General features: G+C 37.8%; 6 protein-coding genes across 10 annotated transcripts in view; 2 read left to right on the top strand and 4 right to left on the bottom strand.

The window, feature by feature from the left end:
- Positions 1–255: 255 nt before the first annotated feature.
- Positions 256–7077, bottom strand: LOC107558939 (headcase protein homolog). Of its 4 annotated transcripts, none has more exons than XM_016242641.1 (5): positions 6651–7077; positions 5241–5270; positions 4041–5150; positions 1920–2074; positions 256–735 (listed from the first exon to the last, which is right to left on the bottom strand). In XM_016242641.1, the coding sequence occupies exons 1-5, from the start codon at positions 6841–6843 to the stop codon at positions 571–573; spliced, it is 1653 nt and encodes a 550-aa protein (XP_016098127.1). In that variant the 5' UTR covers positions 6844–7077; the 3' UTR covers positions 256–570. The 4 variants fall into 4 exon arrangements, with proteins under 4 accessions (XP_016098127.1, XP_016098128.1, XP_016098129.1 ...); XM_016242643.1 differs by having other exon boundaries at positions 257–735; positions 6687–7077; XM_016242642.1 differs by lacking the exon at positions 5241–5270.
- Positions 7078–8812: 1735 nt separating this feature from the next.
- Positions 8813–10297, bottom strand: LOC107558932 (costars family protein ABRACL-like). 2 transcript variants are annotated; one of them, XM_016242635.1, is made up of 3 exons: positions 10099–10297; positions 9317–9526; positions 8813–9196 (listed from the first exon to the last, which is right to left on the bottom strand). In XM_016242635.1, exons 1-2 carry the CDS (start codon positions 10181–10183, stop codon positions 9342–9344), a joined length of 270 nt encoding a protein of 89 aa, XP_016098121.1. In that variant the 5' UTR covers positions 10184–10297; the 3' UTR covers positions 8813–9196; positions 9317–9341. The 2 variants fall into 2 exon arrangements, with proteins under 2 accessions (XP_016098121.1, XP_016098120.1); XM_016242634.1 differs by having other exon boundaries at positions 8813–9526.
- Positions 10298–10485: 188 nt separating this feature from the next.
- LOC107558926 (costars family protein ABRACL-like) lies at positions 10486–11650 on the bottom strand. The gene is made up of 3 exons (XM_016242628.1): positions 11629–11650; positions 11423–11493; positions 10486–10616 (listed from the first exon to the last, which is right to left on the bottom strand). Exons 2-3 carry the CDS (start codon positions 11481–11483, stop codon positions 10486–10488), a joined length of 192 nt encoding a protein of 63 aa, XP_016098114.1. The 5' UTR covers positions 11484–11493; positions 11629–11650.
- A 454-nt stretch (positions 11651–12104) lies between these two features.
- slc25a27 (solute carrier family 25 member 27) lies at positions 12105–17229 on the top strand. Its single transcript, XM_016242639.1, has 10 exons — positions 12105–12182; positions 14704–14810; positions 14957–15145; positions 15285–15369; positions 15457–15579; positions 16268–16380; positions 16459–16543; positions 16623–16715; positions 16806–16908; positions 16990–17229. The coding sequence occupies exons 2-10, from the start codon at positions 14726–14728 to the stop codon at positions 17059–17061; spliced, it is 948 nt and encodes a 315-aa protein (XP_016098125.1). The 5' UTR covers positions 12105–12182; positions 14704–14725; the 3' UTR covers positions 17062–17229.
- A 593-nt stretch (positions 17230–17822) lies between these two features.
- Positions 17823–18717, top strand: ptrhd1 (peptidyl-tRNA hydrolase domain containing 1). Its single transcript, XM_016242640.1, has 2 exons — positions 17823–18119; positions 18344–18717. Exons 1-2 carry the CDS (start codon positions 17838–17840, stop codon positions 18512–18514), a joined length of 453 nt encoding a protein of 150 aa, XP_016098126.1. The 5' UTR covers positions 17823–17837; the 3' UTR covers positions 18515–18717.
- Positions 18718–24637: 5920 nt separating this feature from the next.
- LOC107558925 (nuclear receptor coactivator 1-like) overlaps positions 24638–25672 on the bottom strand; it is a gene marked incomplete at its 5' end in the record, with an annotated part of 12554 nt that continues 11519 nt past the window's right edge. Inside the window, one exon of the mRNA XM_016242627.1 lies at positions 24638–24889. Within this exon, the coding sequence (XP_016098113.1) occupies positions 24638–24889 (252 nt within the window). The remainder of the gene's footprint in view (positions 24890–25672) is intronic.

Genomic DNA, 25672 nt, shown 5'->3' with positions numbered 1-25672 from the left:
ACTCAATAAGCATCTTTGTCTTCCAAGATTCACAAACCAAAGGTTGTCCACATGAGAGTGCCTCCACATTTTATCAAAGAAGCTGCTTCATCTGCAATAATGATGTTCATTGAGCATAGCTATTTGATATGGAAAACAGTAATTATGCAGACATGCCCTGGGTGGGTGAGATTGAGATCAAAAAGATAACTGACCAAGCCATAGAATAATTAATAATTACTCTGTGAAAAAGAAGGATCCTTTTATGTATTTTATTGTTTTGTTTTTTTTTTGTACAAAAGAGCAAATTTGGCATACAGAGATACATTCACTTGTCACAGTATTGTTGCTTTGTTTTTTAAATGCAAGCTCAAACATTTCAAGGATGGCGTTAGTATATACACAAAAGCACACCCTTTTTCTCTTAATAAAAGACACGCTCTTTGACAATCAGCATCGTATGCTTTGATTCTTTCTATTTTGTTCCTAAAGAGAACTAATTCCACACAAAGTGTCGACAAGAGCCCAAAATAAGTAATTCTATCAATAGAAAAAACAGGGAAAAATACTAGCATGCAAATGCAACTTTTGTCAATAAGCTTCGAGAACTTTGAACGAGGAGAATGGCTTTACAAAGTGATAGTCCAGATTGCCACAGTGAGGACACTGCTGTACATTGCTGTACTCAGAGAAATACTGCATGCCCACACGTACATCTATGACAGGTTTCCCACAATGCTTGCAGTTCAGCCGGGCCTAGGCAGACAGAGAGTGGTGGTGCATTTAAAACAGAACTTTGGTTTTATATATATATATATATATATACACCTATATACACCGTGGAGATCAAAATTAGACTTACCGTTTCCTAAATTTCAAGGTCACTGCTTGGTTCCATTTAAAGTAGAAGGGCAGTTTTTTAAGCATATTTCATAAATTAATTTTATTCTGAAGCACAAGTATAAAAAAACGTATTGTGAAAATAAGATTGCCGATGATAAAAATGAGATTTAAAAAAAAACAATTTAATTTAGGGAACACTTACAGATACCTTCAAGTTATTGGTGTTAATCTGTTATATGTTGCCAATTTCCTATTTAACTGACAGCATTCCTGCAATATTCACTGAGATTGCAAGATGGTGGGCTGCTCTAAGGTGACTGAAACCCTGCAACAGGACGTTGTACAGATGAAGGCCAATGGGATGACCTTTTCAGCCACTGCATGAGAAGTTTGTCATTCCAAATCTGTAATTTCTTGTTTAATTTATTTGGGTCTGATGGGAAACATTATGTTCCGTGCCAAACTTGGGAAACACTGAATCCCAAGTGCGTAAAGAAGTCAGTGAAAGGTAGAGGAGGAAGTGTCATGGTTTGGGGGATGTTTTCTGCAGTAGGAGTTGGGCCTCTTATACAGCTACATGGCAGGGTGAATGCAAATGTTTTTCACAACCTCCTTCAGCAACATGCAGTACCTTCCCTGCAAGCATCTCCCAATCAGCCTGCAATTTTCATGCAAGATAATGTCCCCGTCACACTGCAAAATGGGTAAAGCAGTTCCTTGAAGCCAAGAACACTGAAATAATAAAATGGCCCGCTCAAGAGTCCTGATCTAAACCCGATTAAAAATTTCTGGGAAATCCTTGGCAACAAAGTTATGGCTAGGAAACCCACTACAGTAAGTGAACCATGGCAGAGACTGGAAGAAGAGTGGACCAAAATCACACCAGCGCAGTGTGAGAATCTAGTGATGTCCTTGTGGACACAGATGTGCTGAAGTCACTCAAAGCAGGGGCCTCTACAAACTTCCTACTAATTTCTGACAGCTGTAACCATCCAAAATTTTTAAGTTTTTATAGATTGTTCTCTAATTTTGATCTCCACTCTCTCTCTATATATATATATCATTTAGTAATTTAGGAGCACAAACAAATTGATTACCTGGCAGCACGGTGATGCAGCCAGTATGTCGTATGTGTACATTGTGCCCAGCTGGTGCCAGCTTCCATCCCACCTGGACTTGCACTTTATACACACGATTTTGTGCACTCCTTCCAGGCAGTCCACACAGATGGCATAAAGGTGCATCAACCTCCCTTTAAAACATAAACAGAAAACCCTTTTAAACTGCAATTAGACTCTAATTAATGAAAATATATTCTAATATGGATTTAATGATATGCCATGATCAAAGCATTATTATCTGTCACAGCTGCTTTGCTTCTTTATTAGAAGAAGAAAAGGGTTTGCTCGATTCCCAAACAACTCAAAGTAATTTATATTTTAGCAAAACTGCTTTAGTCTTAATGATACTTGAATTGTTTTTGCTATGGTACAATTAATATCATGCACAGTTTATCAACTGACTCGGCTCAATGTTATTTAATAAAAATGGAAAAGCTGGGAATGGAAAAGTTTTTGCTGTTCTTGGTATTTTAGCCATTAACAGTGTGCCTGCAATGTTCCAAAAAAGTCAACAAACTCGTTTCTAACCAGGGCAAAAGAGACTCAATGAAAAAAATGGCAATGTGAACCAATACCAAAAACAAGGTACTAACTGATATTTTTACTACTGTCATACATCAATACTAAAAATTTGTTGAATAATTATTTTCATGTTATAGCTGCTAACCAAAAAAAGGGAAATATTAAATTATATACAATTTATTAACAAAAATACTTTTTTTAAAATAATTAAAAATTTAAATTTAAAATTCTTTTAAATGCTACAAGTGAATTTAAGCATCACAACATTATAATGTACATTATGAAAATGGATATTTGTAATGAGATTAGTTTAAGATGACACTTAACAATGTTACTGAATTACTCGTGTTTTTAAAGATTAACTTTAAATGAGTGTTAGAATATGACAAAAGTAATTGAAATGTTAAAACAGAAGAAATGAGCATGAAAAACTTTTTTTAAATGTATTGCCTAGCAAACAATTCTGAACGTATTGTGCATCCCTAATTTATATTTTTACTCAATATTTTAAAAGTAAAAAACGATGTCATAAAATTGATAGTGAAAAAATTTACACTCTAAATGCAGTCTAAGCTGCTTTATATAATAATTGTCTGCCAAATGAAGAAATGTAAATGATTTGTCTTAAGAATTTATTATATTAAAGTGATTGAGTGTATTTCTACAGAAAAACTACACTCAGCAAGCTTAAAATAATTCAACTGTCACGAATCCGGTCTATAAACTTACGTTCACTCACCACCAGAGGTCACCCGCTCTCCACATGGACTCTCACACTACACAGACTGTTACACATCACCCTGGACTACACTTCCCATGCTCCATTGCACTAATCACAAGCTCACCTGAAACCAATCACACACAGCTGCTACCAATAACACACACTATATAAATCAGTCTCACACCACCACTCAACGCAGAGTATTGTCTGCGTGTATCGCTCTCCAAGTGATAGCACTTTACAGAGCCATTTCCCGGTCTTAGTTTCTAGTTTCAGTTCCTAGTCTCAGTCTAGTCTCGTTGTGTTTCCTGGTTTCTGATTCTTGCCCGCGTATCTTGGATTTACCTTTTGCCTTGCCGTTTTGGACTGTGTTTGCCCCCCGCCTGGACTGTTGCTCACGTTTATGGATTACCTCTCTTGTCAAGCCCTCTGGATAACGTTTGCTGTCGTCTGACTCAAGCCCATTTTGGATTGCTCTTTTGTCTTGCCTGTGCCATACCTGTTTGCTGTTGTTCGACCCTGCCTGTGTTTTTTGACCATGTTAATTAATAAAAGCTTGCATATGGATCCGCACGCCTCTCGTCGGCTCCGTTACAACAACAATGTTCAAACTTTAAAATAATTCAGGAAGTTTGCATTAACTGAAACTTGTTTAAATGAATGAATTTAATTTAAACTGAACTTAAGTTCAAAATTAACTCTGTAAATCTTGTGAGCGGAGAAATTTTATGGGACACTATTGTAGAAATTTATGGGACACTGATGTAAAATAACACTTTCCACACTAATATTTAAAATATATATATATATATGAGAAACAGCTCATTTTGAGTGCGACTAGTGAATTCGCTCACCTTGTAAATGGCAAGGTACATCATACTCCATTTCATCATGGCGTGAAGGGCTCAGGAACAGCGTTCCATCCACTAAAGGGAACTGCTCAAAGATGGGCAGGGTGTGATGGCAGAGGGCACAGTTCACCACATTGCGGTGACTCGCACTGAGTGCAGAGAGGATGAACTTCCTGAGATCCTCTCCCTGCCCGGCCTGGGCATCGTCCTCCATTCGCACATGATAGGTGTTAAGCTTGTGGCGGGGAATGTGCGTGAGCAGCTCAGAAAGATCCAGCCTCCTTAAGAACTGCACAGTGTTGTCTCCAGGAGAAAGCCGAGGGAGGCACATGTTAGCGGCTCCCTGCTCAAGTTGAGCCCCGCCACGTGCCACCCCACCTCCGGACAGCAAATGCTTCCTGTGGCCTTCTGTATGAACCGCGTTCTTAAGAAACTCACCCAGGTGCCTCGAACTCCGCGGGCCACTGAGGGACTGGGGGGAGAAGGAGAAGCCTGAAGGAGGGGACTGAGTGGGGGATTCGCAAGGGGAGCGGAGTCCGTGGGAAACCCCGCCGACGGCATTGGGAGGACCAGTGTGACATCTCTCCTGAGAGTTCTGCCAATCTGCTGATTGTCTGTGAGACAGTTCCTGACTGGAACCACGGTGCGCTAGCTTATGGCTTGCAGATGATTTCCCATTCTTGGGCTCATCGGCAGCTTCCGGACCACCTCCGCCGCAAGCGCCACCTCCAGAGGCAGAACAGCTGGGCTTCCCGCTCCCTTTCTCCGGCAACTTTTTCTTGCGCTCGTCCTGCATGCGTTTCACCTGGTACCAATCCGTGTCTTTTTTCAGGTGTCCCTGGCCACAGCGGCAGGAGCAGAAACGGAAGGCCAAATCGTAGCCCTTTTTGGTCCACATGTTCTGTCGGCACTGCTTCTCGTTCCAGCTGCGGGCCCGGCCGATGCAGTTGAACTGTACCAGGATGCTGCTCTCCCACTCATAGAAGCACTGCAGGTGCATCCAATTGCCATAAGGGCAGAGTTCACTGTTGCACACCACACGCTGGTAGTTGTCCTTCTCAAGGTCAATGGGACGGCCCAGACTGCACACTAATGGGGTGGCACATGGGGTTTCTGCCAAACACAGTGAAGATTATATTAATTTAGGTTTAATGCAATGCAATAGCTCACACAAAAATGAAAATGATTTCATCATTTACTCACCCTCATATCGTTCCAAACCAGTATGCCTTTCTTTATTCGGTGGAAAAGAAAAAGAGATGTTAAAGTGATTCACTTTCATTGTAGGTAAAAAGAAGATGCAATGAAAGTGAATGGTGACTTCGGTTGTTATTTTGCCTAATATCTTCTTTTGTGTCCCAGGGGAAAAAATATGAGCTTGGAACAACATGAGCATGAGGATTTATATTTCTGGGTTCCTATATGTTAAAATATCTGTAATGCAGATTACAATGCCTTATATTATTTTAAAAAATATATATATATATTGTTATTTTACATGGGGTAAATGTTTTGTACGCTAATGTAAAAAATAATGACTGAATTAATAAATCAACCCAAAGAACATTTGAATAAAGCAAACCTTCACCAAATTCATGAACGGACATCTATTTATAGACTGTGTGATTCAATCAGCTTCACTGGCAGTATGTTCAATGTCAGTACATTCAATACAAAACTTCTATTTATGATAACTCTGTGTATTACGCAACACTGCTATGAATGAAGTCTGAATGTGTGTGTGTCTCATGAGAGACAGAGAAAGACAATTATACAACAGAGCTTCATTCCTCAAATTTGATTGGACAGCGCTGCTTTTTCTTTTTTAATTCTGTTTGTTCACTACCTTTCAATCCAGACTATGTAAGTATGGCGTGACAGAACTGTGTCAATGTGTTTTCTCTGCAAGACACCGAAGCAAAGTTGTTTAAATTCGGCTGCAGCAACAAACATGCTTCTGCTTTCTCAATAATCGCTCTGACTGGGTTTCTCTCACAAGTTCAAATGAAAACATGGAGTGGAGTCAGGTGATTAAAGCACATTTAGGAACAGCCCTGTAGCTCAGCTCCATTCATAAAAGCGGTTCCAGTCCAGATTGCAGCATATGCATCACTTAATAACCTGCAAAAAGTTTTCTGAACTATTTTTTGTTCATACAGTTTGCCTAAAACCTATTTGCTATCTGTCAATAAATAGCCTAGTAATAAACAATAATACAATAAACATCATGCTGTAGTACTGAATATAAAGGGGCAGTGATATTCAACAGTAAATATTTCATTATTCATAACTGCCACTCAAAGATAGATACCACTTCCATTCTCTCAAGAGCCAACGCGATTCTATGCATTTTAAACACTCTTAACTGCACATCATTAGGGTGATATGACCTGCCATTACACAACATGTACACAACACTGATCCCCTAAGTTGCATGCAACTCTATTCCAAGTGCATCTTCCCTTGAACAAGGCCTAAGCAACCACCTTGAGCAGGACGATAAGTGAACCCACGGAAAGCTCCAGGCAATGTCCTAACAATTCTGATGGTGATGACACGCGCACAAAACAAGTTGCTGCAAGCGAGGGAACATTAACGTTCAGAGAAACGTACCATTTGGTAGAACATTCACTGAAGTGGCGTTCTTACCACTTCTATTGTCGCTCGGCGGACCCGCTGTCGCTCCAATCAACACCGTGGCAGTTCCTCCTGTAACCGCAGACGCAGAGGCTCCATTTTCTTGCTCGTCCCCGCTACTGTTCGTGCGTTTATTTCTCTTCCCCTTGTTGCTTTTTTGGTTGGGCATAATGGTGTGCTCAGTATGAATGCAGCCTGTCAGCGACCGCCGCCGAGCATTTCTGCGGATATCATGTCGAGGGTGCTCGGCGAATTGTAATGCACGGGGGATGCAGATGTTACCGTTCGAACATCATCATCCTCCAGATGTGTGCAGGCAATCTTGACAGCAGAGGTCCACCATGAAGAAGGCGAGCCCCTCTCTTGTTTTGATTCCTGCTCTGAAGAGAGAATGCTCCTCTGGCCCCGCCTCCATCTCTGATCCAGACCTCGAGCTCAGTTATTAATAGCACAGACCTAAGAGGGAGTCCCGAGCAAATAATCGACACACTGCTAAAATTATTAAAGTCATAAATGCTTTGCCACATATGGCTTTCCAAGTGATAAACATGCTTTTTGAGTGATTATCTAACGAGATAAAACCTTATGTTTGCTGTTCGACATGATATTCTTAAAAACCAAGGGTCTAATTAAAACTTTAAATAGTTTTTCCAGCTAAATTTCATTGGAGAACATTTTTAGATTAGAGAACCATGTGCTTTAAAGAACCCAGAAATGGTTCTTCACAGCTGTATCACCTGGAACCTTGTAAGGTATACTACAGAAGGACTCTATCCAGTCACTTTAGGTGCAAATGCCTTTCAAAAATGTCAAATCAAATCTCTAAATGTCCATTTTAACTATAGGCTCATCGATTCAAAGATAAAAAGTCAGAAATGTGAAACACAAGTCTTAACTCCAGTTCATGCATTTATATGACAGAGTTTATTGCACTTTAAAATAAACCGTCTCCAGCCATTTGAGAAGCAGATGAACCATCAGAAGACTAAGGCAGTAACATAGAAATCCAAATACACACTAAGGTTAAAGTCAGTTTTAAATGTTCACACATTTATCATTAAAAAAGAAAATCAATTTTTTCCCCCCCCCAAGTTTATTGTGCAGTCATTCTGGCATAATCCTCATAATGACCGAGTAGAAATGTATAAACACACTCCCCTCTATTTAATTTATTTATTTCCTATTGCTAGTCATGCTAAGGTCTTCCTGAGCTTGAAATGACACAAACTGCACCATTGGGAGTCCTATAACATTATACATAAATAACAAGAACAGCACAAGCGCAATGTGGAGATGTTTTTGTAAGAGCTTTATAAAGCAGAATATCACACTGAGCAGTTCTGATGATTTGTTGAACTTGGTTGTTTTTTTTAAACATTTAATTCCAGAAAATCATACAGCAGACAAATGCTACCGTTTATGTTTCTCAGCATTTGAGATCAAATGGCACAGATAACTTCAACGACTATGCCTGAAATTAATCATCTCACAGTAATGGCACTGCAGAGAAACAACCTCATGATTACAGCAATTATGCAGTCTACAATCAGAGTAGGACATCAGAGGTACAGTACAATCTGTAAAATTGATATTAACCCGTGTGGATATTCATTTCAAATAGGTTGAAAACAATGTTTGATGAATTTATTCAGTTCCAGAAAACCAGTAACATGATCATGCACACTTATAACTGTTATGATATTTTAATGATATGGCTGTTGAGGTGTTTGAACAGGGAAGATTGCTACTTTTCAAAAACTTTGTGCAGATCCCTCCCCTGAGAGGGAGAGAAAGTTGCTGTATAAAAATATTCCAATCCAGTAAACAAAAACATTCTCAAGTATATTTCCATTTCAAAATGTAGCAATGACATGTCAAAAACACATTTGCACTTTTTACTTGAGTTTAGAGAAGACTGTTCAATTCAGTCCTGCAGTAATATGACATCAACGTTGTCGTGAACTCCTTGCAGTAAGAGCTCTCCTTCGAACGCGATGAGCTTCTTTCGCTTGGCCGCTTTCAGCGTTCCGACCAGAGCTTCAAAGAGGTTGGCGCACTGGTCATCATTAAACAAGACTCCAAATTTGACGCTGATCTTCCCATCTGCATCTGTGAGACAGTATTTAATTCCAGAAAATCATACAGCAGACAAATGCTACCGTTTATGTTTCTCAGCATTTGAGATCAAATGGCACAGATAACTTCAACGACTATGCCTGAAATTAATCATCTCACAGTAATGGCACTGCAGAGAAACAACCTCATGATTACAGCAATTATGCAGTCTACAATCAGAGTAGGGCATCAGAGGTACAGTACAATCTGTAAAATTGATATTAACCCGTGTGGATATTCATTTCAAATAGGTTGAAAACAATGTTTGATGAATTTATTCAGTTCCAGAAAACCAGTAACATGATCATGCACACTTATAACTGTTATGATATTTTAATATGGCGGCTGTTGAGGTGTTTGAACAGGGAAGATTGCTACTTTTCAAAAACTTTGTGCAGATCCCTCCCCTGAGAGAGAGAAAGTTGCTGTATAAAAATATTCCAATCCAGTATACAAAAACATTCTCAAGTATATTTCCATTTCAAAATGTAGCAATGACATATCAAAAACACATTTGCACTTTTTACTTGAGTTTAGAGAAGACTGTTCAATTCAGTCCTGCAGTAATATGACATCAACGTTGTCGTGAACTCCTTGCAGTAAGAGCTCTCCTTCGAACACGATGAGCTTCTTTCGCTTGGCCGCTTTCAGCGTTCCGACCAGAGCTTCAAAGAGGTTGGCGCACTGGTCATCATTAAACAAGACTCCAAATTTGACGCTGATCTTCCCATCTGCATCTGTGAGACAGTGAGAGTGGTCAGGGCTCACTCTAAACCATTCATTAACAACCCTGAACGCATCCAATTAACATTGGTGTACTTAAAGCACTAAAACAACATAGAATCAGTGTTAGCAAATCTCAAAAGATCTCAGAGAGCCAAATAACACAATGATATACAAATGGCATTTGTATGTCAACTAATAGAAACTAAATGACTAAAGACTGGAGTTATGACTGCTGAAAATTCAGCTTTGCCATCGCAGGAATAAATTACAGTTTAAAATATATTAAACTAGAAAACGGTTATTTTAAATGCGAATAATTTTTACAATAATTTGATCAAAGAAATGCAGCCTTGGTGAGAATAAAATACTTTCAAAAACATTGAAAAAAAAAAATCTTAGTGTATAAGATGCTCTTTGACATGAATAGAAAAGCAGATCATACCATATAATTTTCGATTCAACATTTCACATTTTAATATCATAATTTGGAATAGGGAAAACAGGTAAAAAGAAGCATTTTCACTCGTGGGCTCAGACTTTATCCCTTAACAATGATGTTGATCAAAAACAGCACAAGACTTACTTTTACTGCCCAATCGACGAATCTCATCAACGAGCAGTGTAACTTCATGTTCCACATTCATTTTTTTGTCACTGAAAGTATACATGCATGTTAATATTTTAACTTAGTCTATTTTACTGTATTCAGTCATTGAAAGACTTTAGACCAGGGCTGTCCAAACTCGGTCCTGGAGGGCCGGTGTCCTGCAGAGTTTAGCTCCAACTTGCCTCAACACACCTGACTGGAAGTTTCTAGTATGCCTAGTAAGAGCTTGATTAGCTGGTTCAGGTGTGTTTAATTAGAGTTGGAGCTAAACTCTGCAGGACACTGGCCCTCCAGGACCGAGGTTGGACAGCCCTGCTTTAGGATATACTGAGATTCCTACACTCTAAAAAATGCTGGGTTGTTTCAACCCAACAACGCGATGAGCTTCTTTCGCTTGGCCGCTTTCAGCGTTCCGACCAGAGCTTCAAAGAGGTTGGCGCACTGGTCATCATTAAACAAGACTCCAAATTTGACGCTGATCTTCCCATCTGCATCTGTGAGACAGTGAGAGTGGTCAGGGCTCACTCTAAACCATTCATTAACAACCCTGAACGCATCCAATTAACATTGGTGTACTTAAAGCACTAAAACAACATAGAATCAGTGTTAGCAAATCTCAGAAGATCTCAGAGAGCCAAATAACACAATGATATACAAATGGCATTTGTATGTCAACTAATAGAAACTAAATGACTAAAGACTGGAGTTATGACTGCTGAAAATTCAGCTTTGCCATCGCAGGAATAAATTAGTTTAAAATATATTAAACTAGAAAACGGTTATTTTAAATGTGAATAATTTTTACAATAATTTGATCAAAGAAATGCAGCCTTGGTGAGAATAAAATACTTTCAAAGATCTCAGAGAGCCAAATAACACAATGATATACAAATGGCATTTGTATGTCAACTAATAGAAACTAAATGACTAAAGACTGGAGTTATGACTGCTGAAAATTCAGCTTTGCCATCGCAGGAATAAATTACAGTTTAAAATATATTAAACTAGAAAACGGTTATTTTAAATGCGAATAATTTTTACAATAATTTGATCAAAGAAATGCAGCCTTGGTGAGAATAAAATACTTTCAAAAACATTGAAAAAAAAAAATCTTAGTGTATAAGATGCTCTTTGACATGAATAGAAAAGCAGATCATACCATATAATTTTCGATTCAACATTTCACATTTTAATATCATAATTTGGAATAGGGAAAACAGGTAAAAAGAAGCATTTTCACTCGTGGGCTCAGACTTTATCCCTTAACAATGATGTTGATCAAAAACAGCACAAGACTTACTTTTACTGCCCAATCGACGAATCTCATCAACGAGCAGTGTAACTTCATGTTCCACATTCATTTTTTTGTCACTGAAAGTATACATGCATGTTAATATTTTAACTTAGTCTATTTTACTGTATTCAGTCATTGAAAGACTTTAGACCAGGGCTGTCCAAACTCGGTCCTGGAGGGCCGGTGTCCTGCAGAGTTTAGCTCCAACTTGCCTCAACACACCTGACTGGAAGTTTCTAGTATGCCTAGTAAGAGCTTGATTAGCTGGTTCAGGTGTGTTTAATTAGAGTTGGAGCTAAACTCTGCAGGACACTGGCCCTCCAGGACCGAGGTTGGACAGCCCTGCTTTAGGATATACTGAGATTCCTACACTCTAAAAAATGCTGGGTTGTTTCAACCCAACATTGGGTCAAATATGGACTAACCATATGCTGGGTTAAATTTTTACATCAAATTTTTAACCCAAAAGTTGGGTTAGTCTATATTTGACCCAAAGTTGGGTTGAAACAACCCAGCATTTTTTAGAGTGTATAGTCCAGGGTTCCTCAAATCTTGCCCTGGAGGGCCAATGCGCTGCAGAGTTTAGCTCCAACCCTGATCAAACTCACCTACCTGTGATTTTCTAATGATCCTGAAGACATTGATTAGCTTGCTCAGGTGTGTTTGATTAGGGTTAGAGCTAAACTCTGCAGGATAGTGGCTATCGTGGGCCAGATTTGAGGAGCTCTGCTATAGTCTATCTTTGGGACATGCAATGCTGATTAAGGTTTGAATATGTAAACATTTTACTCAAAAACTGCAACTGGAATATTAAATAATATTTCGTTTAAAGCGTCCTAAGCATTCATACGTGGATTACAACAGTTAACACGTGCTGAATAATAAATAGCTAAACTGATTTAGATATTCATTCTTTACACGCTTCATTTAGCGCCCTCTCTGGATGAGTTGGGAATTGCAACGCCGCACCCCACCGGCTTATTGCAGGCTGACCATATAAAGATTATACTTACTTACTTATCTTGAATTTTGATTGAGAAAATAATACGTGTGGCCATACCGTTTGTTAAACATAATGAGGCATAATTAGTAAAAGTCTGCACGGCTTTCATGGAGCACGAGGATTATCATTTGATCAAGCAACGCGGAAGTACTAATCTGAACACTGAAAGTGAAAGAAATGTGTGAAAAATGGCATTGAAGCCCATTGTGAATCACACATAATTTGAATTCTATCACCACACAGATTGAATTCCATAAAGTATGTACAAACAAACAAACACTTTTGTGCGTAAATCCATTCACACCGCATCAAATAGGCTTGCATACAGATTCTGGATTATTAAACCATAACTCCACTGGGGGGAAAAAAAACATGTATTCGGATAAATAATTAATTAACATCAAAAACATTACAAAGCAGATATAAGTTCAGCATACTTACCTTTGTGGTGGTTTCGTGGCGCCGCTCTGCTGACTATAGGCTGATTGCAATGAGAGAGCACTACCATAGATGGCTTTGTGTGTGTGACGTCACGTTAAACTTCCCTCTTCAGATTAAAACTAATTACAAAGTCATTTGTTAACCTAAAGTGAATTTGTGGATACATTTGTAATGGCAGAGGCCCTAGTACTATGCCGCTGAGTGATGAGCAGTGTTGGGGAAAGTTACTTTTAAAAGTAATGCATTACAATATTGCGTTACTCCATAAAAAAGTAACTAATTACGTTACTTAGTTACTTTTTATGGACCGTAATGTTTTACGTTACTTTTGCGTTACTTTTAAAATCTGGACAGGGCTTGTTTGTTTGTTTTTAAAATAAAAAAGTTATATTTTTGGCAAATATAAAAGCCTTTTCACACCAAAGGGACAGGAGACCTGTCAATCAATACATTGGAAAAAAAGTAACTTGTGTTACTTATTTGAAAAAGTAACTCAGATATTCTCTTGTAAATTAAAAAGTAATGCGTTACTTTACTAGTTACTTGAAAAAAGTAATCTGATTACGTAACTCGCGTTACTTGTAATGAGTTACCCCCAACACTGGTGATGACATATCTAAAAAAAAATGATAATTTATAAGAGTTTCTGGACGATTGATGCTACATGTGTAAAAGATACTGACATTAAAAGTAGACATCACAGATTAAACAGCTGCTTTAATCAACATCTGTAATTCTAATAATGTAGGCCTAACTCTTTGTTCTATAACTTTTGACAATTAAAATAAACTATAACCTATGCAAATTGTATTAAAATTGTATTATTATACGTTTGTTGAGTAAATAATACAAGTAATACTAATTAATTATTTTAACATAATCGATATTTACTGCAACATTCCATGAAAATGCTGTCATCCATAAATGTTGGAACTATATATGAAATTTCATTTGCAAGACACCAGATGGCAGTAAACAGCAATTTATTATTGATTACTGCTATTTTTTTTTTATCAATGCTCAAAAACAGCAATACAAATATCAACAAATAAAAATGATAGACAATAGAAAAAGACAAAGAAAAGGGGGGTGTTTTATACATTGCAAACTGAAAATAAACAATTTGAGACATTTCAGATCAAGCATTTCTTAGACAATTGGAGCAGGTATTGCTCAAATTCTCTCATGAAAACAAAAAAAGAGAGGTCTGGAGTTTGAATATGTGCATCTGTGAATGTGGAATTTTGCAAGCAGCAAAATCAGATTCACTACATAAAACTATTTTTCTGATTACTGCTATTACGGTGATGTTTGGTTTGCAGCCATCAAGCTAACTAAATTATTTTTGTGTATTGGACAATTCAACGTTAATATAATATTGATGTTTAGGCCTATATATGAAATTGGGAAAATAGATAGATAGATAGATAGATAGATAGATAGATAGATAGATAGATAGATAGATAGATAGATAGATAGATAGATAGATAGAATGCGAATGTGCTCTTTCTAGCTATTTAAAAATTATTTATCATGCCGCCGAAAAGCGCGTGCGCACGAAACGGACGGTCTTAGGCAAGTTTAGTTAGTTTGTCGACGCCCCTTTGAAATGTGGGAAATGTGGTTTTTGGTGCCTGACGCTTCTTTTGTAGTCTACAACGTATTACGTAAGGGGGTCGATAACTACACCGACCAACCGGCATGGCTTTAAAAACACGGCTTCGCCTCTTATTAAAGGTCGTAGTCCAGTGTTATACAGTGTAAACACTTGAGCATACACTCCAGGGCTCCTGGTTCTTTTGGGAAATCGTTTTAGAATTACATTCATAAATACTCTTTTCAGTGGGAATCAGAGGACACCTGCAATGTCTCCAGTACAAGAAAATTTGCGGTGGCCCCGAGTATCAAAGTTCACTCTGTCAGCATGTGCTGCAACTGTTGCAGAATTAGGTAGCTACATCTTTCTAGCTTTTAAAAGAATACATTTAATTTTTAAAAAACGTTTCATATAAATCAATATCTACAATACAGTATATTTTAACAATAATTTGAGTGTACTTCTGTGTGTGTGTGTGTTTATACAATTTTTATTTTAGTCACATTTCCTCTGGACCTTACCAAAACCAGACTTCAGATACAGGGTGAAGGCGGTTCCCAACAGCATGGTGGAAATGTACAGCCTCCAAAATACAGGGGCATGCTGAGCACAGCTCTGGGTATAGTGCGAGAAGAGGGACCCTTGAAATTGTGGCAAGGGGTCACACCAGCTATCTACAGACATATAGGTAAAATGTTAATTGCAATGAGCATTACTAACAAACTGTGTTGTATGCATGTACAGAATAAAATCTTAATGCACTTGTCTGAATAATTCAATGCATGTATTTGAATCCCCTTCTGACCTTTGGAATTCTTCACTTTTAGTGTATTCAGGCGGCAGGATGTTAGCTTATGAACAGCTCAGGGAATCGGTCTTGGGAAGATCTGAAGATGGCGTTTTTCCAGTTTGGTGAGGGAAACATCTGTGAAATATGAAACAGGACAGTGATTAACGTCTAAATAGATGGGATCAGCATATGTTCTGTGATGTGTATAGGAAAGCAGTGATCGGCAGTATGATATCAGGTGCCTTGGGCCAGTTCATCGCTAGTCCAACAGATCTAGTGAAGGTTCAGATGCAAATGGAGGGCAGGCGCCGTCTAGAAGGGAAGCAGCCAAGGTGAGACATAGGCTAAAAGGAATAGTTCACCCTAAAATTTAAATTAGCTGAAAATGTTCTCACCCTCAGGCCGTCCAAGATGTAGAAGAGTTTGTTTCTTCATCTGAAGAGATTTGGAGAAATTCAGCATTACATCACTTGCTCACCAATGGAGTGAATGGGTGCCGTCAGAATGAGAGCTGATAAAAACGTCATAGTAATCCACACAACTCAAGTCAATCTATGAACATCTTGTTAGTGAAAAGCTGCGTTTATAAGAAACAAATACATCATCAAGTCTATAATCCATAATAACAATTCCTCAGATGAAAAGGTCCATCCCCTGTTGTCCTATTACATCAAAATCTACTGAAATATTTGTTTAGCGATGTTCACAGGAGAAAGCAATATTATGGATAGAGGACTCATAGCGATGGTTTGAAGTTAAAAACGTCTTAATGATGAACTTGTTTATTACAAACATGCAGCTTGTGGTTTACTTACATAAATTGTGGATTTTTCTGGACTCTCCTTCTGACGGCACCCATTCACTGCAGAGGATCTATTGGTGAGCAAGTGATGAAATGGTAAAATTCTCCAAATCTGTTCTGATAAAGAAACAAACTCATCTACATCTTGGATGATCTGAGGGCGAGTAAATGTTTGGGTGAACGATTCCCTTAATTCATCCGTTTTTTAAAACTGACAGAGTACATGGGGTTTACCACGCATTTACGAAGATCGTAGCAGAGGGAGGAATACGAGGCCTTTGGGCTGGATGGGTTCCCAACGTTCAGAGAGCTGCACTGGTCAATTTAGGAGGTACAGTAGCCAAGACTTCTAGTTGTCAGCTGCCCTTTTGTTATACGTCAAATATTTTTCATTTTATTTCACATTTAGATCTCATGACATACGATACCGTAAAGCATTTTCTACTGAGGAACACCTCCATACCAGACAACAGCATTTGTCATGGATTGGCCAGGTGAAATTTTGCTATTCTACTAATGTTGCCACACATAATAATGTCACGTTCAACAGTTTGTTCCAAAACACTTTTACAGCATATGCTCAGGATTGGTTGCAGCTATTATGGGAACACCAGCTGATGTGGTGAAAACTAGAGTAATGAACCAGCCACGGGATTCAAATGGGAGGTTAGTTTCGTGTATCTTTCAAAGCTGATGTGTATTTAAGACAATTATTTAGTTTGTTATAATAACATATTTTTATGATTCTGTTTGTAGGGGTCTGCTCTACAAGTCATCTACTGACTGTCTGGTTCAGTCGGTGAGAAAAGAAGGATTTTTTTCCCTCTATAAAGGATTTCTACCGACTTGGTTTAGAATGGTACTATGACTTTAAATATGACATGAGTTTATTTAAGTTTTATTGCTTGTGCTCCTATTCGAACTCCGTTTTTGTTCCCAGGCTCCCTGGTCTTTGACTTTCTGGCTTACATTTGAGCAAATGAGACGAGCAATGGGCATCAGCTCATTTTGACGATTTTAAGAGTTGGACCTACTTTGTCCCTATAAAGTTTTTTGAGCTGAACATTCCAGTCCTCTTTTTTTTTTTTAGGTGTGAATTTAGTTGTATCCAGGTACACACTGCAGGTTAAGTTGTTTGATCACTAAATAAAATAGCACAGCAATCATTTATTTTAAAAAAATATGATTTTCACACATTTTTATGGTTTTAGTTTTACTTAGGTGTGAATTTAGTTGTATCCAGGTACACACTGCAGGTTAAGTTGTTTGATCACTAAATAAAATAGCACAGCAATCATTTATTTAAAAAAAATATGATTTTCACACATTTTTATGGTTTTAGTTTTACTTAACTATAATAAACCTGGATCTAATCAGTTGAAAAGTGGTCAAAACCGCTCTAAATCTAGTCAAAAGACCAGCCTTGGCAACCGACTAAGACCAGAAAACCTTTGGCTTGTTTAGATGTTCTTCTGCAGGGAAGGCTGTGCTATGTGAACAAAGATTTATTCAAATATACGGTGTAAATATTTTGTGAGCAGCAAACTTTCTAATAAACCTGTCAAGAGAACAACGAATAGAGCAGTTTTTCTTACTACAGAGAAAAAAAGTTTGTGTATACAAAACATCTTATATTACATAAAAGACTAAATTAATCTTTATTTGATGTCAGAATATTTCAGAAAACCTAGTGAGATAAAGGTAAAACATCTTTATTGTTCTATGCTTTTAGAGTCCTCAAACAACCACTAGAGAGCATCCAGTCAAAAAAAATGTCGCAGAAAGGAAATGCACCCGGAACGTAAACATGAACCCGCTGGCTGTGTCATTTCCGCTCTGGCTATTTTCCCATTCAATAAAATGACAATGCCGAGTAGTGGCTCCTCTCGGCGTTTAGTCCAGTATGTCATCGTGCGATCAGACCTGATACACACTTTGTCGTGGCCTTTAGGGGCGGTTATAACTCAAGCCTGTCACGCGGCCACTGCTGCCATTCATTTACACTACAGTGACCCTGATACTCAGGAATATCTGGCAGAACTGGACAGCATGCACAAAGTAGTGCTGCAGGTGAGTACTGCAATTACATCACATGCACCATGCGATTCTGTCCCTACAGTGCTGGATAGGATGGGTAGCATTATATAGTAATCTTTGATCTTTCTAATTGTTAACAAATACTAATAAAGCCATTAGCTGACTCACAAGTGACAAATTAGTAATTTATTTTCATTAAATAAATATGCATGTACTCTTTTTATAGTTTTAAGCTTTAGTATTATTTTCCCCCACAGGCACCAGATGAGGCATCTCTCTCTGCTCTTTCCAGTACTCTCCTAGAAAAAGACATTGCACATAAACTATGGATGGAGCAGCCAGAGAATATCCCCACATGTCTGGCATTGAAGCCCTACCCTAAAGAGACTGTGCAGCCATTTCTAAAAAAGCTCAAGCTTTTCAAATGAATTCTGTATGAACTGTACAATATAAACACAAAGATGGTTCAGAATGGAATGTGGCTAAATGAACCTGCTGGAACAGCCTTACCATCACATCTTTGGTTTTCATCCACATTTTGTCTTGTATCTTTGTGGCGAAATGTTACTCACTGAAGTGGTGTTAGTAATGTAAATTCTTTAATATCTGAAATAAAAACTAAATGTCTTTATTCTGCATTTTGGGTCAGTGTCTACAATGGAATCTGAAATAATCCCAAATGTTTTAAAAATGTACTGATGACTCGTTGTATAATTGAACAAATTAATAGTTTAAACGAAGACTTGTGATTTATGTGCTGGTGGGTTAGTAATTCTGGATTGGTTTGTTAAGGTTCATATGCACGGTGTGAGAGTTAGAATGACTCTTTTGAGCCACTCTTTTTAGAGAATTGAGCTTCAAATGTTTGATTCGAATCAAACTTTTACATCGCAACCAGTGAAGCTCGATTCTCGAACGAATGAGTTTTAAGACCCGGTTCTTTTTAGTGAATCAAAACGTAATATAGTGCAGTGGTTCCCAACCCTGGTCCTGGAGGCACCCCAACACTGCACGTTTTGCATGTCTCCTTAATCAAACACACCTGATTCAGATCATCAGCAGAGACTCCAAGAACTGAAATTGGTGTGTCAGAGAAAGGAGACATGCAAAATGTGCAGTGTTGGGGTGCCTCCAGGACCAGGGTTGGGAACCACTGTATAGTGAACACTGAAGTTCGATTCTCGAGTGAATGACTACGAGTCGGTTCATTTTAGTGAATTACACTTATGACTCAGTTTTACAATTAATCTTATTTATATCATTAATGTCAGACTCAATTAACCAAGAACTGATAATGCGGTATGTTGTTCTTAAGATTAATGAGAACTATCCGACTGGTTGTTCATATGACAAAGTATAGTTTAAAAAAATACACATTAAGTTTTTTGTACTGCATCAAAATAATAGTGAATAACTGTTATTGAACAGTTTAGATTCCATTCCCTAGATATAAAGATGGCACTTGCAGTCCTTTTTTACATGGTGCTTTATTGCAATGTGTTGCATTCTCACATTCATGGATGTTATAGAGATTTGTTAGTCAAAGCATAATTTCCTTCAAGGTATGCATCTACACCTTGGAAAAGCAACAAAGGGGCCATATGTACGAGGTGTGAGTGAGTGTTTCTTGTTTGTCTGAATGTATGTGTATGTGTAAATGTATGCGTGTAAACTTCAAATCTCAGTTTGAGCAGCCACATAATTCCATGAAATGGACAAGAAAAATAAGACCGATTCAGTAGATGCGAAACACAGTTTTGCAGCCCGCAGGACAATCCCGCAGGTGCTGGACCCAGCATGTGACTGATTGTCTACAACGTCCTAAGAAAGGTAGGATTCTCCAGATAAACCTGGACATAGAGAAAACAAAAAAACAAAAACATGACAAAACATGCAGAAGTCTCCCAGATTCATCTTCATTCATTATGTCCCACACAGCTGCAATGATGCCTCTTAAGAAAAAAAAAAGTTCACAAGTATTATACAAAACTGGACAAAATGAGTAAAATGTATATATCTATATATATTTGTTTATTTATATTAATTTTACAGGTGAAAAGTGGAACCTTGCCTTGAAAGAACAAGCGCCGTTTTAGTGGAGCTACAAACACATGACTTCCCTTCACCAATACAACTAATATCTGTATATTAATAAGGCAGCACTTACAATACGCAAAAAATCTCAGGTAAACAGTAGCTACTGTAGATGATACCATGTAGAGATGACATCTGAATGACAAGGAGAGTGTGTGGTGGTCGATACGTAGGATTCACTACTATGATATGAGGAAATGCAGATTGTACAAGTTTGCATAAATGGTTCTTAGCACTTGGCACTGAGCGTGCGGGGCCTGAAACAACTTTCAAAGCCTACGATACAGACCGCGATGAACAAAGCAGAGATCAATGAGGAATGTCTTCAAAAGATAAAGCCAGGAGGTCTGAACGTGAGCGCGCCGACTAAAAGGACAGGGCAAAGGGGAGGTGGAGCACCTGAAGAAGATAGGCATAGTTAGATCTACGGTTCTGCAGCAGAAAAAAACACCCATGTAGCAAAGGCTCCGCTACCCTGCTCTTTTAAGGGATCCAATGATGACAGCCTGACAAGCCAAGTTCTTCCTGAAGAACCTGAGACACGTTTTGATTTTTCGTGGAAAGCAAAATGGCATTTCACTTTGCGAAAATACATTCAGGGGGTATTAATTTTTTGTCTTCCTTTTTTTTCTTCCCAGAACACGATGCTATAGTCCGATTTAAACATGGCCTCTTTCCTTGTAATTCATGTATAAAGTGCAAAATTAGATTGTATTCCTTGCAAGTTCCTGGTACATTTAGGTTTTTTGTAAAAAAAACTTCATGTAAAATACAGCAAAAGTCTTACAAAGGTCAGTATAAGAAAATCTCCATAAACAAGAAAACGTTCATCAAACGGTGAGGAGCAGTCCTCTATGCTGAAAATATGTACAAGAGGCACCTCAAATTTGGTATAAAGAATCCAGCTAAATAAAGTCGAATATCTAAGTATAGTTGCATCAGTATGGTTTTCTCGTTTTTTTGCCCGAGTAGCTTGAAACCACTTGTTTCGAACTACAAATAATGTATATCCTTGAGTTAAAAAAACAAAATAGAGGAAAAACAGGAGATATTTGTTAGCATGCAATGCTAGAATACTGCATTCAAAGCAATAATCCGTTTTGAGTTGTCAGTTTTAAAACAAAAGCCAAATGCTTTTCATTTAACCTCTAAAGGTGCATAGCTAGCGGTTAGAAATCTGTCTTCCTGAAAACAGTGACTACAGTTCCTCCCGAAGAGGCATTTGCATGTTTGGTAGCTCAGTAGCAACGGGGGAACATCTGAAGAAACTCGCTACTGTACGTCTTTGAAAGTAATCAAACCAGCTAGGGGAATATATCCAGAAAGTAAAGACAAAATGGTAGTGTTATAAACATGAAAAACTAAAAGCTACATTTTCCAATTGCATGAACCTTGCATATGATATGGATCTTTTAGTATCTTGAAGCTTTGGTCAAATATCCGTTCTTGTCTTAAGTGTTTACACATGGCAAAAACTACATCAGGCAGTCGACGAAACCCCACTACAATAAGCCAGTGCTGTTCTCAAACCAAGGTTCCACTTTGTCAGAGCTGTTTAAACTTTGACAACAGAGAAATTAAATAATATGGCCTTTTTTTTTTTTTTATTAACCCGTACAAAAGCCAGTCCATGCTGCTTCTCCCTCAGCAAAGTCACATTCAGCAGTCGCTAAATCATTCTCACATATAGAGCAATCTCAACACCCACAGGAAAAATTGCAGGTATTCCAAAAATAAAAAAAATAAAATAAAAATACATTGAAAGAAAATCAAAATCTGGACATTTGTCTGTTTTTCCATTTTAAACACCAGATATACAGTATTAATCACACACACACACACACTTTCAGACAGCCATACACGTCAAAAAAAAAAAAGGGAAAAAAAAGTTAAGAATGGAAGCAAGTAGTTATTACCACAAACTCGGAGCACTACATTTTGTTGATTCTGAACAGATACATATTCACATTTATCTGTTATATACACAATACTTTGATAATCCAGGTTCTGAATAGTTCTATTGTACCTTGATGTTGTGTACTGACTGTGAGAGCCATTATAAACCAGAAAACAAAACAATAAAAACAGTATTAATAGGTGCTGTTTGCTAGTTTGGTATATTTGGCATAAACACGGTCATGATGACAGGTAGGGTTCATTAAATGACTCTTATCCACTGCATAAAAAACATTTTTATCTATACAGGAATGCCTATTCCCCAAAGAGGAGGGCAGAATTGATTAATTACGACATCTGTGTTTTTTTCGGTGAGCCAAAAATGGGAAAAAACACAGACTGACTTAAATGACTTAAATGTTATGTATGCATCAATTCATTTCGCTTTTTTTATTGTCTATGTACATTTATATATAGCAGAAAGTGGCTTGATCTCAACAGTACATACTGCCGGCTGAATTTCGTAGACGAATGAGAATCTGCTTTACAAAATTAGACATTTTTATATAGCGTCATGAACAAAAGAACACTGTTAAAGGAGAATGAAAATATGTGAGAGGAGAGACGGTCACGCATGCAACACGATTTCGAGCTGTGCTCCAATTATGTCGCACGATTTGTGAAATACCTCGTGCTCACACGGTGAGACATCAATTTCGACCACAGCAAGTCTTTTTGTTTTGATATCTTTGATTAAAAAAATAATTTGGTTTTCAATTAGTACGTTTCACGTAAACTAGCGAATGTTTAGGCTCGAAATCAATCGGGGATGACTAGTAGGTAAATGAACAAAGGATAACGCTGATGAACAGTGTCTGACTGAGCAACAGTAGTCTCATGAGCAGTCAAAGAGCTGGAGAATGCAGCCGACGGTGTGTGAAACAACACCTCGCTCCTCCAGTCAGGAAGGAGCTCCTGTGGTTTTGAAGAGCATCCTTAAAAAACACTCAACTGTATAATGAAAATCAATGTACAATGTACATTTTCGCACCTGCGTGCAATGCAACAGAGGGTTTTTGTAACATTTACCGGGGTGTTCGATAACCAATATCAATCGTAAAAATTCGAGTCTCTTGAGCGCGCGAGACCCCCCTGGATGATTACTTTTTAAATAACAAAGTGACATTACAGATTCTCAAAGTCGTTAAAAAGGAACTGGAGTTAAGCTGATACGCGTTCGAAACAAGAATTGCCTGTAATTTGATGAGGTTTCATTTTTAAAGGAAATTACAAAGTGTGAGCTTGTCCCAACTTTGTCCGTTTGTGCTGTACAATAATACCAACCTGCACAACACGTCGCCGCAAACAACACTGATAGGCTGAGTTGACCCTAAGTGGCTCGTATTCACAGCTGCTGAGGGGGGAAATGTGTAGGACATTGTTAAAAAAATGTCTGCTGTTTCAAAACAGTGCTGCCAGGAAAGCTTGCGGCAGACGGATACGCACTACAGAGCAGTCTCCCATCCTGGCGATGCTTGTTCTGAAAACGACAACAGAGAAAAACAAACAAACCAAAATAAAAAAATGACAACAAACAAAACAGAATAACAAATAAAAAGAGGTGGGAAATTCCTCCCATCATCAGGCACTGCTGAGGAGAGCCTATCAGTCACAGATCCAGCTGAAACTGAGCAATATACCATGAATATAGCAACACCATGACAACAGCCAGCCCCAGTTTCCATTTCGACCAATCCAAGCTCAGCTGCTGCGCTGCTCTCCAAGAAGCACTGCAACGTTGGCCTGACCGACAGGACGTGCAGCCGGCTGAAGCAGCAGGTCCATTTTTTTATTTTTTTTACAGACTTGGCAAATTCTGGAACGTGATATTTTCTCCTTTCCGGAAACAGACGTTTAAAAAGGTGATCAGGAATGAGCACTTTGTCGAACGGCTATGAAACCTCACAAGCCTGGGCCCAGACACCGACCCTGCAGATATACTGTATAGAAACCAAAGGTGAAGAATAAAAATCTCTACATGTGGAGACAGTCCTCTGCCAGACGGTGGGCGACTCACTCGGTCAGGAGCTGCTGGAGGAGGCTCTTCTGCTGAGACTGGGCTGTGGGGGTCCCGCTCGGGCCTTTCTGGGACCCGATGGGCCCAGACTGGTTAAGGTAGGAGTCACTTCCCACCAGGTTTACCGTGCACTGGACATCAGCGAACACCTGAACCTGCTGTACCTGAGAAATGGGAATGAATGGAAAAAAGAAAAGACCGTCATGTATGATTTTTTTTTTTTTTAAGAAATTAATACTTTTATCCAGCAATAATGCATTAAATTGAACAAAATGACAGTTAACATTTAGAATATTACAAAAGATTACAAAAAAAAAAAGAAGCTGTCTTTTTAACTTTCTAGTCATCAAAGGATCCTGAAAAAAAATGTGTCACTGTTTTCACAAAAAATATTAAGCAGCACAACCGTTTCTAACATTGATGATAATAATAAGAAATGTTTTTTGAGCACCAAATCAGCATATTAAGAGTGATTTCTGAAGGATCATGTGACACTGAATGCAGAGGTAGGGGTGTTCCCAGGCACGGCGTTATAGCCTGGAGAAAAACCGAACTGCTGCTGCTGTGGTGGCTGTTGCTGCTGGGGGCCCTTAGGAACTCGCTGAGCCCCCAGAGGTCCTGTGTTCATCCCCTGCCTCATCAGCAATACCTTCTGCTGCATAAGCTGCCGCTGGCGGTGCTGGAAACTATAAAGCTCCCGCTGCCGCTGGGCCATCATTTGAGCGTTGAGTGGAGGCTGTGAGAGAGAAGACGGGATTTCAGTTTCATTGACAGACACATACAGAAAAACAAACAATGATTGTGAAAGTAAAAATGCACAGACGCATCAATGACAATGAAAATGTTTTCTGTACAACTACAAAAATTATAATAATATTAATAGGAATAATTTTAGATTTTCATAAAAAAATGCATTGATCTTGTAAATCTATATATAATATAAAAAATACTAGTAGTATTATTTTTCTACACATGTTCCAAAGCTCAGCTTTTGTATTATTACATAAATATATGTTTGAAAAATTATACATTTAATAAATAAATCTGCATAATAATTTAATTAAAAACTAATAAAAATAATATATTATCATATTTATAATAATAATAATAATGATGATGATGATGATGTGTATAATTTAATTTATTACAAATATATCAACAAACAATATCAAAAAAGACGCATTAATATTTTTCTATCCATTTTACCTATTATGTTCCTCTCTCTCTCTATATATATATATACACACACACACACGCGCGCACACATATAAAATAATGTATTAATAAATAATACTAGCTTATTTACAATAATAGTAGTAGTAGTAATAATATAATTTAGAATTTGATAAAAATATAAAAAATATAAAAGTATAAACTATATATAATAAAAATTTTACATGTAAACATATGTATAATTTAGCTTTGAATAAAATAAAACAAGAAAAACAAACAAACAATAAGCAATGATTGCATCGTCAGTATATATATATATATATATATATATATATATATATATATA

The sequence above is a fragment of the Sinocyclocheilus grahami genome, unplaced genomic scaffold (assembly GCF_001515645.1).
Source record: "Sinocyclocheilus grahami isolate Dianchi unplaced genomic scaffold, SAMN03320097.WGS_v1.1 scaffold667.1, whole genome shotgun sequence".
NCBI classification, from domain to species: Eukaryota; Metazoa; Chordata; class Actinopteri; order Cypriniformes; family Cyprinidae; genus Sinocyclocheilus; species Sinocyclocheilus grahami.
The sequence above is the reverse complement of the archived record's forward strand: the minus strand, read 5'-3'. Positions and strand labels throughout refer to the sequence as shown.